Source organism: Biomphalaria glabrata, chromosome 7, assembly GCF_947242115.1.
Source record: "Biomphalaria glabrata chromosome 7, xgBioGlab47.1, whole genome shotgun sequence".
Taxonomy (NCBI): domain Eukaryota; kingdom Metazoa; phylum Mollusca; class Gastropoda; family Planorbidae; genus Biomphalaria; species Biomphalaria glabrata.
This window is the reverse complement of record NC_074717.1, coordinates 21554704-21569165: the sequence shown is the minus strand read 5'-3', so window position 1 is coordinate 21569165 and position 14462 is coordinate 21554704. Positions and strand designations below refer to the sequence as shown.

At 38.9% G+C, this 14462-nt stretch overlaps 1 protein-coding gene across 1 annotated transcript in view; it reads right to left on the bottom strand.

Moving 5' to 3' along the window:
- LOC106070137 (T-box transcription factor TBX20-like) overlaps positions 1-14462 on the bottom strand; it is an 85208-nt gene that overhangs the window by 7591 nt on the left and 63155 nt on the right. The window contains exons 5-7 of the mRNA XM_056035371.1: positions 14129-14285; positions 13786-13947; positions 8926-9002 (exon numbers count right to left, since the gene is read on the bottom strand). Of these exons, the coding sequence (XP_055891346.1) occupies positions 8926-9002; positions 13786-13947; positions 14129-14285 (396 nt within the window). The remainder of the gene's footprint in view (positions 1-8925; positions 9003-13785; positions 13948-14128; positions 14286-14462) is intronic.

Here is a 14462-nt window from a genome sequence, read left to right as displayed (position 1 = left end):
GTCGAGTTCAGGGGGGCAGGTTCACGCCAAAGTGACATGTCACAAATCGTAAGGTAACAATAATAACAACACCAAAGCAACACCAAAACAACACCAAAGCAACACCAAAGCAACACCAAAGCAACACCAAAGCAACACCAAAGCAACACCAAAACAACACCAAAGCAACACCAAAGCAACACCAAGCAACACCAAAGCAACACCAAAACAACACCAAAGCAACACCAAAGCAACACCAAAGCAACACCAAAACAACACCAAAGCAACACCAAAGCAACACCAAAGCAACACCAAGGCAACACCAAAGCAACACCAAAACAACACCAAAGCAACACCAAAACAACACCAAAGCAACACCAAAGCAACACCAAAGCAACACCAAAGCAACACCAAGGCAACACCAAAGCAACACCAAAACAACACCAAAACAACACCAAAGCAACACCAAAACAACACCAAAGCAACACCAAAACAACACCAAAGCAACACCAAAGCAACACCAAAACAACACCAAAGCAACACCAAAACAACACCAAAGCAACACCAAAGCAACACCAAAGCAACACCAAAGCAACACCAAAGCAACACCAAGGCAGTAAGACAAACACCAGGAAGTCAAGACAAGATCGCTTGCTGTTGTTGACACTCATTTAGTCCAGTGGTTCCCAAACTTTGTCCTTAAAGGAACACTTCGCACATTTTGAGTATTGAACGAACACTTTACTTATTTCTGTATAGAAACATTAATTCACGTGGTGGCCTACTAGTTCATTATTCCAGTATTTCTACTGGAATTTCTACCTACTCAGGCCTTGCGGAACACTTGGGTTCCGTGGAACACCTACTCAGGGCCTTGCGGAACACTTGGGTTCCGTGGAACACCTACTCAGGGCCTTGCGGAACACTTGGGTTCCGTGGAACACCTACTCAGGGCCTTGCGGAACACTTGGGTTCCGTGGAACACCTACTCAGGGCCTTGCGGAACACTAGGGTTCCGTGGAACACAGTTTGGGAAACACTGATTTAGTCAACTATTAGTCGGAGTACAGTAACCAGCGATGTAAAAACGTTTTTTTTTAGGAGAGGGACAAGAACTTGAAAGCAAAAATTTGGCGGGACAAAATATTTTGTTAGCTGTGCGTCATCATCTGGTTCAAACTGGCACGTAGTTATTCTGAAGAGGAGACTGAGATTTTATTTCATGAATCTATTTCTGACACGCACTTATTGACTTATTCTATGCTTCATGATTAAAAACTGCTCACAACGAGATGAACATGCGAACGTTACATAAAGTAGACATTCTCTGAGCACGAGATATTTGGGAAAACTAGATTTCCACATGAACTCACTTTTGGAACATTAGAAAGAATTGTTTGAGATCAATTTTTATTAAAAGTTCAATTAATTAATCCTGGTGAAAGTCTGCTTTCTTGCAGCGGTCCGGTTAAGATTTTCTTTGGCCCGCGGCCCGTAGTTTGCTTATCATGGTAGTAGGTATCAAAGATCGAAGGAAAATGTATGAAATCTTCAAATTTCTTAAATCTGTAAACTTTTAAAAACTTTGCAAGTTGGAGTGCTGGGAAAAGTCCCAAAAAGCCCGTGGAGTCTGGGAGCGCATGACAGCAGGGTTTTTGTCCAGGGTTTTTGCAAGAGAGGATTTGAGCCTCTCAAGCCCTCACTCAAATGGAGTTTGATGATGATGATGATGATTGCAAGTGTGGTTCCAGTGAAGTGATGAATTGTCAGTAACATTCTACTGACGCCTTTGAGCCTCTAATATTTTATTGTAATGTGGCTTCAATAGGTGAAGTAACGTGATTAGAATCTCTTAGAAATACTTATGTCCCATGTCATCAATGTTCATTCAAACAATATCAAGGAAGACAACACTAATGCTGAAGAAATATCTTTAAAAAAAAAACAGTTACTTCTCCCTTTCCACTTTTCTCAACTAATAGGTTGGTGGTGTTTATTTTTTAAATAACTTAAAGAGGACAAACACAAAAAAAAGGGGGGGGGGAGGTATTGGTATCTCAAAATGTTGAGATAAATAAAGGGGAGATAAAACTCTCCAGGAACATGGAAACAATAAAAATGTCATCTGTAGGTGATAGCAGACATCAACGGGGATATTACGTGTCATGCGCGGTCGGTATCGACAACCCAAAACAGCGGGCGATTACGTTACACATCGTCTGCTCACCTTTCAACGTCGTCTGCTCACCTTACAGAGTCGTCTGCTGGGTAGAAACCTATCTCCACAACCACTTACATAAATTTTACACCGGAGGAAAAAAAAAAGGTTTTAAAAAAATGGTAAAGATAAGTACATCGTTTTTTTTTTTCTTTTTTTTTGTAAGTCGGACAAAGATGGCGAGTTTAGATATTCTACATTGACACCGGATAGTGCCTACTTTAGGGCAGTGGTTCTCAAACTTTTGACATATCCGTAACCCTTCTATAATTTTTATAACAATAAGTAGCCTCGTTGCTTCGCCCCCCCCCCCCTATTTTTTTTCCAATTAAAAAAAAAGATTTGTTTAAATAACAATCATAGTTTTATTATAATTTTAAAACATCAGCTTAGTTAATGAGGTGCAACGCATACCCACGCCAAACTCCTCTCGCCTCCGGGAGGTACGCATTCCACACTTTGGGAAACACTGCTCTAGGGCGATGCGTTAGAAAATCTTAGCGCGTGGCGAACTGCTCACATAGCTTTGGGTTCTGCGCTGGTGAAACTATTTCTGTTAACAAATAACAGTGATGCCAAAACTACGACCCGAGGGCCATATCAGACCCGTGTCGCGGTTTTATTCTGCCCCTCAAACCCTCTGCCAAAAAAAAGATCGAGTTATTAGACTTGATGATTGATTTTTTTTTTTTTTTTTTTTTGTGGTAATGCTTGCCGTGGAGGCTGAGCGGTAACCGTGGGGCACTATAGACCACAAGGTCTGAAAAGGGAACTTTTCTTTTCTACTGCGTGCCGTGGCCAATTATTTTTTTTTGTTTTTTTGTCGTTCCTGCCTACAACAATTTGGCCTCCCACTGGTCTTTTGTTGGAAGCTACGCTGCAAGGATCAGGACTTTAAAAACAACTAATTACGAAGTGACGCTACACACACAATTTAAATATTCGCCAAATTTAGGCGCAAAGGTAACTTTTGATTTTCCGAAAGCGAACATTTAGAATTAAGTAAGTAAATTGTATACAGAACACTGGTCACTTTAACATGTCTTTTTTTTTTCAGTAAATAAATAAGCTATTTAGAAATCAAGATAACTATCACCATCAGCTTGTAGGTATAAATGCTAATACTACTTGAGTCCACTTAAAGATTACTCTTAGGATTAAAAAAATGCTTAATTTATGTAAATAGTGCATACCATTTTTTTAAAATATTTAATAATATTTTACTCGCACACAGCCCCAAGATGCAAATATAATATATATGACATATCCGAAACCAAGTCGGTATGTTAATGGGATATATGTAGCGTGTGCAGAGCTACATTTAAAAAAAAATAGCAGGTCTTTTTATTCAATAGTTGTATTTGATGTCAATTACCCGGAACAGTTCATGCAATCTAGGTGTCACCCTTTGTGTAACTCGTAAGTACGACGTGCCCACGGGGGTACGCCTAGAGTTCCTTTTCATTCTTGTTTTTTTTTTTTATTTTAAATGTATTTTATGTTCTATTTTGCGTTTGCTAATTTTGCGTCTGTCGGTATGTTTGTTACTTAAAATGCTGTAACTGTTCCACGGATTTAACTGTGTATGTAAATATATTTTTTAAATAACTTTACAATGAGGCCTTGGTCAATGCAATAAAATATCGATTTCCACAAAATTTGTCTGTCTAGATTCTGAACTTGTCTGTCTAAGTGGTTTAAAATTCAGACTAAAGATTAGCGCCTGTCCGTGATTCCAGTACGTTGAATGTATATTTACACTACGTCATACAAGAACATGTCACTAGCGCTAAAGTCTGGAAACAGGACAAGTAATTTGAACCAGTCGATAGGTTGCACTTTTGTGGTTGTGACACCAGAGTCTATAAAAAAAAGTCTTACAAATATCTAGTATTTCTGAACAGCTAAATTCGGCTTTGAGTCTAATGTTTTTACGACAGACAATTACGTTGGGCGTATACAGCATGTGAACTTCGCCTTGAAACCCACTGCATGTCTCAAAGGTAACTTGTGCAGCGCAACATGAGGACGTCTGGAGGGAAAATGGCACAGCGCCTCAGGATTCATGATTTTATAAAGATACGGACGGAAATTTGAAACTAGGGATTAATTATGTCCATGTCTTCTATTGTCAAGTTCATTCTTGAGTTTAAAAAAAAAAAGATCTAAATAATTTGATGTTCAACCCAAAACAAAAAAAAGAATACACAAAAGATGATTTGCGGACACTTAAATATCATTAAACTATCAAATATTCAAACGTTGAATGTTCACAGTTTAAAAATAGATATCTAGATTTACAATTCAATAACATTCCATAGGAAATAGAGAAAAATAAATTAGAAAATAATTTCGTTCCAATGAGTTCAAAACGCTTGGCAGTCAATCAACACTCTGAGAACCACTTTTTTTTTTTATCTGGAAAATGTCTTGGATGTAGTCGGAACTGTTTAGACATGGAAGCAACTGATTGAAGAAGATCTACGCTGTCTGTTTAGACATGGAAGCAACTGATTGAAGAAGAAGATCTACGCTGTCTGTTTAGACATGGAAGCAACTGATTGAAGAAGAAGATCTACGCTGTCTGTTTAGACATGGAAGCAACTGATTGAAGAAGAAGATCTACGCTGTCTGTTTAGACATGGAAGCAACTGATTGAAGAAGATCTACGCTGTCTGTTTAGACATGGAAGCAACTGATTGAAGAAGAAGATCTACGCTGTCTGTTTAGACATGGAAGCAACTGATTGAAGAAGAAGATCTACGCTGTCTGTTTAGACATGGAAGCAACTGATTGAAGAAGATCTACGCTGTCTGTTTAGACATGGAAGCAACTGATTGAAGAAGAAGATCTACGCTGTCTGTTTAGACATGGAAGCAACTGATTGAAGAAGAAGATCTACGCTGTCTGTTTAGACATGGAAGCAACTGATTGAAGAAGATCTACGCTGTCTGTTTAGACATGGAAGCAACTGGTTGAAGAAGATCTACGCTGTCTGTTTAGACATGGAAGCAACTGATTGAAGAAGAAGATCTACGCTGTCTGTTTAGACATGGAAGCAACTGATTGAAGAAGATCTACGCTGTCTGTTTAGACATGGAAGCAACTGATTGAAGAAGATCTACGCTGTCTGTTTAGACATGGAAGCAACTGATTGAAGAAGAATATCTACGCTGTCTGTTTAGACATGGAAGCAACTGATTGAAGAAGAAGATCTACGCTGTCTGTTTAGACATGGAAGCAACTGATTGAAGAAGAAGATCTACGCTGTCTGTTTAGACATGGAAGCAACTGATTGAAGAAGAAGATCTACGCTGTCTGTTTAGACATGGAAGCAACTGATTGAAGAAGATCTACGCTGTCTGTTTAGACATGGAAGCAACTGATTGAAGAAGAAGATCTACGCTGTCTGTTTAGACATGGAAGCAACTGATTGAAGAAGAAGATCTACGCTGTCTGTTTAGACATGGAAGCAACTGATTGAAGAAGATCTACGCTGTCTGTTTAGACATGGAAGCAACTGATTGAAGAAGATCTACGCTGTCTGTTTAGACATGGAAGCAACTGATTGAAGAAGATCTACGCTGTCTGTTTAGACATGGAAGCAACTGATTGAAGAAGATCTACGCTGTCTGTTTAGACATGGAAGCAACTGATTGAAGAAGAAGATCTACGCTGTCTGTTTAGACATGGAAGCAACTGATTGAAGAAGAAGATCTACGCTGTCTGTTTAGACATGGAAGCAACTGATTGAAGAAGATCTACGCTGTCTGTTTAGACATGGAAGCAACTGATTGAAGAAGAAGATCTACGCTGTCTGTTTAGACATGGAAGCAACTGATTGAAGAAGATCTACGCTGTCTGTTTAGACATGGAAGCAACTGATTGAAGAAGAAGATCTACGCTGTCTGTTTAGACATGGAAGCAACTGATTGAAGAAGAAGATCTACGCTGTCTGTTTAGACATGGAAGCAACTGATTGAAGAAGATCTACGCTGTCTGTTTAGACATGGAAGCAACTGATTGAAGAAGAAGATCTACGCTGTCTGTTTAGACATGGAAGCAACTGATTGAAGAAGAAGATCTACGCTGTCTGTTTAGACATGGAAGCAACTGATTGAAGAAGAAGATCTACGCTGTCTGTTTAGACATGGAAGCAACTGATTGAAGAAGAAGATCTACGCTGTCTGTTTAGACATGGAAGCAACTGATTGAAGAAGATCTACGCTGTCTGTTTAGACATGGAAGCAACTGATTGAAGAAGAAGATCTACGCTGTCTGTTTAGACATGGAAGCAACTGATTGAAGAAGAAGATCTACGCTGTCTGTTTAGACATGGAAGCAACTGATTGAAGAAGATCTACGCTGTCTGTTTAGACATGGAAGCAACTGATTGAAGAAGAAGATCTACGCTGTCTGTTTAGACATGGAAGCAACTGATTGAAGAAGAAGATCTACGCTGTCTGTTTAGACATGGAAGCAACTGATTGAAGAAGATCTACGCTGTCTGTTTAGACATGGAAGCAACTGATTGAAGAAGATCTACGCTGTCTGTTTAGACATGGAAGCAACTGATTGAAGAAGATCTACGCTGTCTGTTTAGACATGGAAGCAACTGATTGAAGAAGAAGATCTACGCTGTCTGTTTAGACATGGAAGCAACTGATTGAAGAAGATCTACGCTGTCTGTTTAGACATGGAAGCAACTGATTGAAGAAGAAGATCTACGCTGTCTGTTTAGACATGGAAGCAACTGATTGAAGAAGAAGATCTACGCTGTCTGTTTAGACATGGAAGCAACTGATTGAAGAAGATCTACGCTGTCTGTTTAGACATGGAAGCAACTGATTGAAGAAGAAGATCTACGCTGTCTGTTTAGACATGGAAGCAACTGATTGAAGAAGATCTACGCTGTCTGTTTAGACATGGAAGCAACTGATTGAAGAAGAAGATCTACGCTGTCTGTTTAGACATGGAAGCAACTGATTGAAGAAGAAGATCTACGCTGTCTGTTTAGACATGGAAGCAACTGATTGAAGAAGATCTACGCTGTCTGTTTAGACATGGAAGCAACTGATTGAAGAAGAAGATCTACGCTGTCTGTTTAGACATGGAAGCAACTGATTGAAGAAGAAGATCTACGCTGTCTGTTTAGACATGGAAGCAACTGATTGAAGAAGATCTACGCTGTCTGTTTAGACATGGAAGCAACTGGTTGAAGAAGATCTACGCTGTCTGTTTAGACATGGAAGCAACTGATTGAAGAAGAAGATCTACGCTGTCTGTTTAGACATGGAAGCAACTGATTGAAGAAGATCTACGCTGTCTGTTTAGACATGGAAGCAACTGATTGAAGAAGATCTACGCTGTCTGTTTAGACATGGAAGCAACTGATTGAAGAAGATCTACGCTGTCTGTTTAGACATGGAAGCAACTGATTGAAGAAGATCTACGCTGTCTGTTTAGACATGGAAGCAACTGATTGAAGAAGAAGATCTACGCTGTCTGTTTAGACATGGAAGCAACTGATTGAAGAAGAAGATCTACGCTGTCTGTTTAGACATGGAAGCAACTGATTGAAGAAGATCTACGCTGTCTGCACATCAAGTCTGGTATTGTATTACCTCGGGATGTAGATCTGTTGAGACTGTGACAGTCACTTAGGTTTGAGATTTCTGCAAGCTAATCTTCCTGTCACGTGTGCAGTCCAGACAGAACAAGACAGAGCCATTGAACAAAGAAGGTTCCAAACAAATGCTCCACAGATAACGTAAAACAAATGTCAATGAGCCCATTGCCGAGGGAACCATTTTTGTGGAGGAGGTGAATCATTTGTCTGTGAATCATTTGTCTGTGAATCATTTGTCTGTGATTCGTTTGTCTGTGAATCATTTGTCTGTGATTCGTTTGTCTGTGAATCATTTGTCTGTGATTCGTTAGTCTGTGATTCGTTTGTCTGTGAACCCATTGTGGAGATTGAGTATTTGTTGAACCAGTTGTCTGTGACTTTGTCATGACACCAACAATGAGAGCACTAAACATGAACTGTATGATATGGGCAGTATAAAGGACGTTGAAGTTGTAGGTTAGTGGAAGCTGTTTTCGTTTCAAAATACCCAGCCAATGGTGGAAATATTAAGAAACAAGATTCTTATTGTAGATTCTCAGTAACGTAGTTTAGTATTTTATTGACCTGTCTCAAAGGGAGATGATTCTCTAATCCAACATTTGAAATTTGGACCTATGCTATCAGGAGAGACGAAGACTGTTGCCTCCGTGACGAAGACTGTTGCCTCCGTGACGAAGACTGGTGCCTCCCTGACGAAGACTGTTGCCTACTTGACCTCATAGCAACGTTAAAAATTAACTTGAACCTCATATCAACCTATTCTTAGGGAGGATCTAAGAGTTAAGACGAACTTATGTACACAATTATATGTACGGTGGTTTCAGATATTTCAGGATGAGTTATAAATGTATCAAACAAGTTGAATGATGAACCAAGTTGTGACAATATCACTGCGATGAGCTCGTTTTGGCCATTATACATTCATCTAGCTGTCTGTCCTACTATTTATTTACAGGCCCACCAACTAGGGAAGATACATATGTACTTTCTAATATACCTTAGGTGCGCTATAACATGACTGAGAACATAACGTCTGCTCGTGTTCAATAGTATCAGCCGAGATCAGCAAAAAATAAAATAATTAGAGAAACAAACTTACCGATCAAATTCTGTCAGGCGGCTGGAGTCTCTGAATCCTTTAGCGAACGGGTTGCTGTCTATTTTTAACTTAGTGATCTGAAATGTCACATCAAACAAAACTAGACACAAACTAATCTGAAATGTGACATCAAACAAAACTAGACACAAACTAATACTTAAGGCTATAGAGCTTACAGAGACCTTTTTTTATGGATCTTAAAATTGAACGTTATAACGCCACCCTACACACACTTTGGCCCATGAGTTCTAGTACCCCTGGTGATGTGTACTTCGCTACGTTGAATATTTCTTTGGCCTAAAAACGAGTGTGTGTGTGTGTGTGTGCATCCTCAAATGGAACAACCTCATTATTTAGCTCCCACCCACCCCCAAAATTATTTTTTTTCGCCAGGTAATCCTAGTATCACATTTCCACTCCTCCCCCGCCACCACTTATAAGACTAGTCCCAGGTTTCTTTTGGAAATTATCAAACAATCCCTATGTTTGTGAATCTATCAAAACCGATTCCTAGTTAGGACCTAAGAGGTAAAACGAACTTGTGTACACAATTATTTGAACCGTGGTTTCATATATTTCAAGATGAGTTATAAATCCATCAGGAATTTCTGTGAATTCGTCAAATTGGAGACTCACTGAAGCCTGAGGCTAAAGAATGGCTCATGTTCATCAACTTTACATTCACTGGTTTTGGTTCTTTTGTTAGAGTAATGAATGACAGAGTGTGGAATGAAGAACCCTGGATGTTAGCGCGAAACCATTTCATTGACTTTTGTAGTTGGGTGAGCTAGTTGTCTGATGCGAGGTGTCCACCCAGTCCACATTTTGCTTTTTAATGACGTCATTTCACGCAGTTGACGTGGTAACAATCGTCTGCTAGACCGTGCTGAAATACTGATAGATACGGGGTGGGTTGTTTTTTTATGGAGTTTTAAGTGTCGTGGTGGAGGGGGGGGGGGTCAGGCGGGCATTGGACACTTGCAAAAGTGGAGTTTTAACTGCAGCCTGAGTTTAAACTCATAAAAGTCAAGAAGATATGGAGAGAGGAGGGTTTTAACCCATGTGATGGGCTGAGGTGCTCCTGGACACAGCGCAGAGTTGTAGTTTGAAACCTGCATCTAGAGGTGTTGTGGTTATTTGTCGTTGTTATGGGCGAAGTAAGTGGGGAAAAAAAGGGGGGGGGTACGGGGGGTGTAAAAATACTTTGTGTAAAAAACAAAAAAAACGATAACTCCCTTTCCACTTCCCAGGTTGTCTCCTCATGGTGGACGTTTATGTCAAAGAGGTGGGGTGCGGGCGGTCACTAGAGTCGACTGTAGGACCACAAACTGATTATGATGCTGCTGATGATGTGTTAAAAATGTCGGAGGTGAGAGATGAATTTGATACAGGGATATTATCCCACGTAGGTGTGAGGTATGAGCGCTAGACTAGAACAGTTTTGTAACCCAGGAGATCAGGGACCGGGAGAAAACAAAAAATGCCAAGTGTTTACTGATGGCGCTGGTGACTATACAAATAAGCGTTTGCAAATGTTATTATTAAAAGAGGCTACACTTAGAGTAACAACATGTTCATATGTGAACTCTTGTCCGCCTCTCGAAAACAAAATAGAGGTCGATATAGGTGTTTGAAAAGTTATTTTGAATCTATGGACGTGATCAAATGTGTGTGTGTGTGTTGGGGGATGGGGCACGCCTATCTACGTTGTGTGTATTTCAGTCTTTACATAAGATCTACAGAAGGCTAGAGAGTGAGATAGATGGGGGGGGGGGAGGTGTTGATAAGGACGTTCTGAAAGGTTCTCTGAAGCGATATAACATTTCACGAGCTGCAAGTTATCCTGAAACGTCACATTCATTTTCAGTCCAGACCTTTGCACTCGCCAGGATGAGTTTTATTTTTTTTCAAACCTATTTTATTGCTCCAATTTAGATATGCTCAAGTCAGTGGCGTGCCCACACACCCATAATTGGCACCTCCCACAGCAAGAAGACATATTTCAATATCATTCTAAATGATTCTATAAGTATACTAAAATTATGGTTTTATATTATGCACTTTGTTACTAACATGTTTGAAATGTTTAAAACAATATTTGTTTTCATATATTGCACCAACTGTTTGTTTTTCTATTTTTATTTAATTTTACGCTGTCAAAAAAAAGGCAATCTATATGGTTTGAAACAAAAAAATGTCTAGTTTAGGAATACTTTCGTATTTTGTACACTGCATACATCAAACAGATTGCTATTTATAGATTTACCTTCATTTTATGAACATCTCTATAAATCAACAATATTTGCATAGGACACACGTGGATTATTGGATTACACAATGATTTTTTTTTTGTAATGTAAGGCTACCAAATACTTTCCAGCAGTGAGTCTAGTGGGGGGGGGGGGGGGGGGAAATAAACAAACAAATATAAGAACATAAACAGATAAAATAAAATCTTGAGAAAAGTCAAGGGTAGATAACTATTACTGTGGTAGATAATTCATACTGTGAATAAAACATTGTTTGTTGGCGAATATATATATTAAAAAAAACAACTAAGGGGATTTGTTAGCTGTGGAAATGTCATCCTATTGATAGCGTCCCTTTGCTGTTAACGCGCGGACTTGTTAGTCAGATACCGCAAGGAGAGAGAATGGGGGAGATGGGAGGTCTACAAAGGGAACAAAATGGACTCAGCTAATGTAGAAGGGCTGATATAAAGGTGAGCGCGATTGTAAAGTGTGAGTAATGTCAGGCCTGGCAGAGAAGGCGTGGCGTGGGAATGAGCAGGGCTGGAATGAATGGCCTGGTCACGACTAGACAATTAAACACGGACAAATCATTTGGGGCAGAGACATACATGTCTGGGTTTTTTAAGTTGAGACATGCATGTCTGTGTATTTGTTTTTAGTTGAGACATGCATGTCTGTGTTTTTTAGTTGAGACTTATGCTACAAACAAAAGATTGTATAGTTCTAAAAAGTACACACCATTTGAAATGGTTTCTTAAAATGCTTCCTAATCAAGACTTCTAATTCTTTACACCGGATACACCAAACAGCTTGCCGTTTTGTTGTTGTTGTTGTTGTTGTTGTTGTTGTTGTTGTTGTTGTTGTTGTTGTTGTTGTTGTTGTTGTTGTTGTTGTTGTTGTTGTTGTTGTTGTTGTTGTTGTTGTTGTTGTTGTTGTTGTTGTTGTTGTTGTTGTTGTTGTTGTTGTTGTTGTTGTTGTTGTTGTTGTTGTTGTTGTTGTTGTTGTTGTTGTTGTTGTTGTTGTTGTTGTTGTTGTTGTTGTTGTTGTTGTTGTTGTTGTTGTTGTTGTTGTTGTTGTTGTTGTTGTTGTTGTTGTTGTTGTTGTTGTTGTTGTTGTTGTTGTTGTTGTTGTTGTTGTTGTTGTTGTTGTTGTTGTTGTTGTTGTTGTTGTTGTTGTTGTTGTTGTTGTTGTTGTTGTTGTTGTTGTTGTTGTTGTTGTTGTTGTTGTTGTTGTTGTTGTTGTTGTTGTTGTTGTTGTTGTTGTTGTTGTTGTTGTTGTTGTTGTTGTTGTTGTTGTTGTTGTTGTTGTTGTTGTTGTTGTTGTTGTTGTTGTTGTTGTTGTTGTTGTTGTTGTTGTTGTTGTTGTTGTTGTTGTTGTTGTTGTTGTTGTTGTTGTTGTTGTTGTTGTTGTTGTTGTTGTTGTTGTTGTTGTTGTTGTTGTTGTTGTTGTTGTTGTTGTTGTTGTTGTTGTTGTTGTTGTTGTTGTTGTTGTTGTTGTTGTTGTTGTTGTTGTTGTTGTTGTTGTTGTTGTTGTTGTTGTTGTTGTTGTTGTTGTTGTTGTTGTTGTTGTTGTTGTTGTTGTTGTTGTTGTTGTTGTTGTTGTTGTTGTTGTTGTTGTTGTTGTTGTTGTTGTTGTTGTTGTTGTTGTTGTTGTTGTTGTTGTTGTTGTTGTTGTTGTTGTTGTTGTTGTTGTTGTTGTTGTTGTTGTTGTTGTTGTTGTTGTTGTTGTTGTTGTTGTTGTTGTTGTTGTTGTTGTTGTTGTTGTTGTTGTTGTTGTTGTTGTTGTTGTTGTTGTTGTTGTTGTTGTTGTTGTTGTTGTTGTTGTTGTTGTTGTTGTTGTTGTTGTTGTTGTTGTTGTTGTTGTTGTTGTTGTTGTTGTTGTTGTTGTTGTTGTTGTTGTTGTTGTTGTTGTTGTTGTTGTTGTTGTTGTTGTTGTTGTTGTTGTTGTTGTTGTTGTTGTTGTTGTTGTTGTTGTTGTTGTTGTTGTTGTTGTTGTTGTTGTTGTTGTTGTTGTTGTTGTTGTTGTTGTTGTTGTTGTTGTTGTTGTTGTTGTTGTTGTTGTTGTTGTTGTTGTTGTTGTTGTTGTTGTTGTTGTTGTTGTTGTTGTTGTTGTTGTTGTTGTTGTTGTTGTTGTTGTTGTTGTTGTTGTTGTTGTTGTTGTTGTTGTTGTTGTTGTTGTTTTATTCGCCTTCACGTATGAAAATCTCAAATCAACAGAAAATGTCAACACTCTGACAATAAAACGAAAGTAAGAGGACCTGTAGTCATTATACAGGCCACGCCATTCATTTCAAACTTTTACATTTCAATTTCTACCTCAATTAAGCCAAAGTGAAAAAAAAAAATTTTCATATGCAGAAATATAGGATTGCAATGACTTGTATAGTTTTAGATTTACATACGAACTCTGACAATTAATCTTCAGCACAAGCGTCGTTTGACCTTTCGCTCCCTGCCTTTTCCAGTACTAAAATGTAAGAACAACAATATTAATTATTGGTGCCAGAAGTCATCAATATTAGATGTCTTCCATTTCACTTGGATTTTTTTTCTTTAAATTAATGGGGGGGGGGGAATGGTAAGAGTCGCCTACTAAAGGAAGTACTCACCAGCTGGTTCTGGTAGGCGGTCACTGCGATGAAGACAGTTTCCGGAAACACGAAAGTGGTGACGTCATGGTCATCCAAGGAGGTGATGGGAAGCTTTGTGTGCTCCTGCTTCCGGATGAGATGAACACGAGGCTGGTACTTGTGCATGGAATTCAAAATGATCTGGCAGATAGACCGGATGTGAAATGTCATTGTATGTGCACGCTTTGTTTTTTCTTTAAAAAAGAGGCAATTAGTGCATTAACATAGGTTTTAACTTTTTAAATTGATCTTTTCTCATTTGTGTGGTAAACAATACATATACACCTAAAGGAATGGGTGCATGATGTGTAGGGATACTTACATGTCCATTCTTGTCCAGCATGTTATTGGTCAGCTTGACTTTCTCAAAGCTGACCGTCTGCTTCATCAAGTGCTCACCAGTAAATGGACTGTCCGGGTGCAGGTGAAGTCGGGCGGGGAGAGGAGGGTCAGCCTTGCCAGCCACTAGCCAGGAGGATCTGGAACAACATAAAAAAAAATTAACCAAATCATCTTTGAGGTCAGTTAATATGTGTGGACAAAACATCGAATTCTATGAACACTGGGTATCACTTAGTAAACAAAATACGAATTGAGGCGCCCTCTGATGCACTGTTTTACGTCATAAATAGCAAGTGAATAGAAGTGTCTATGAC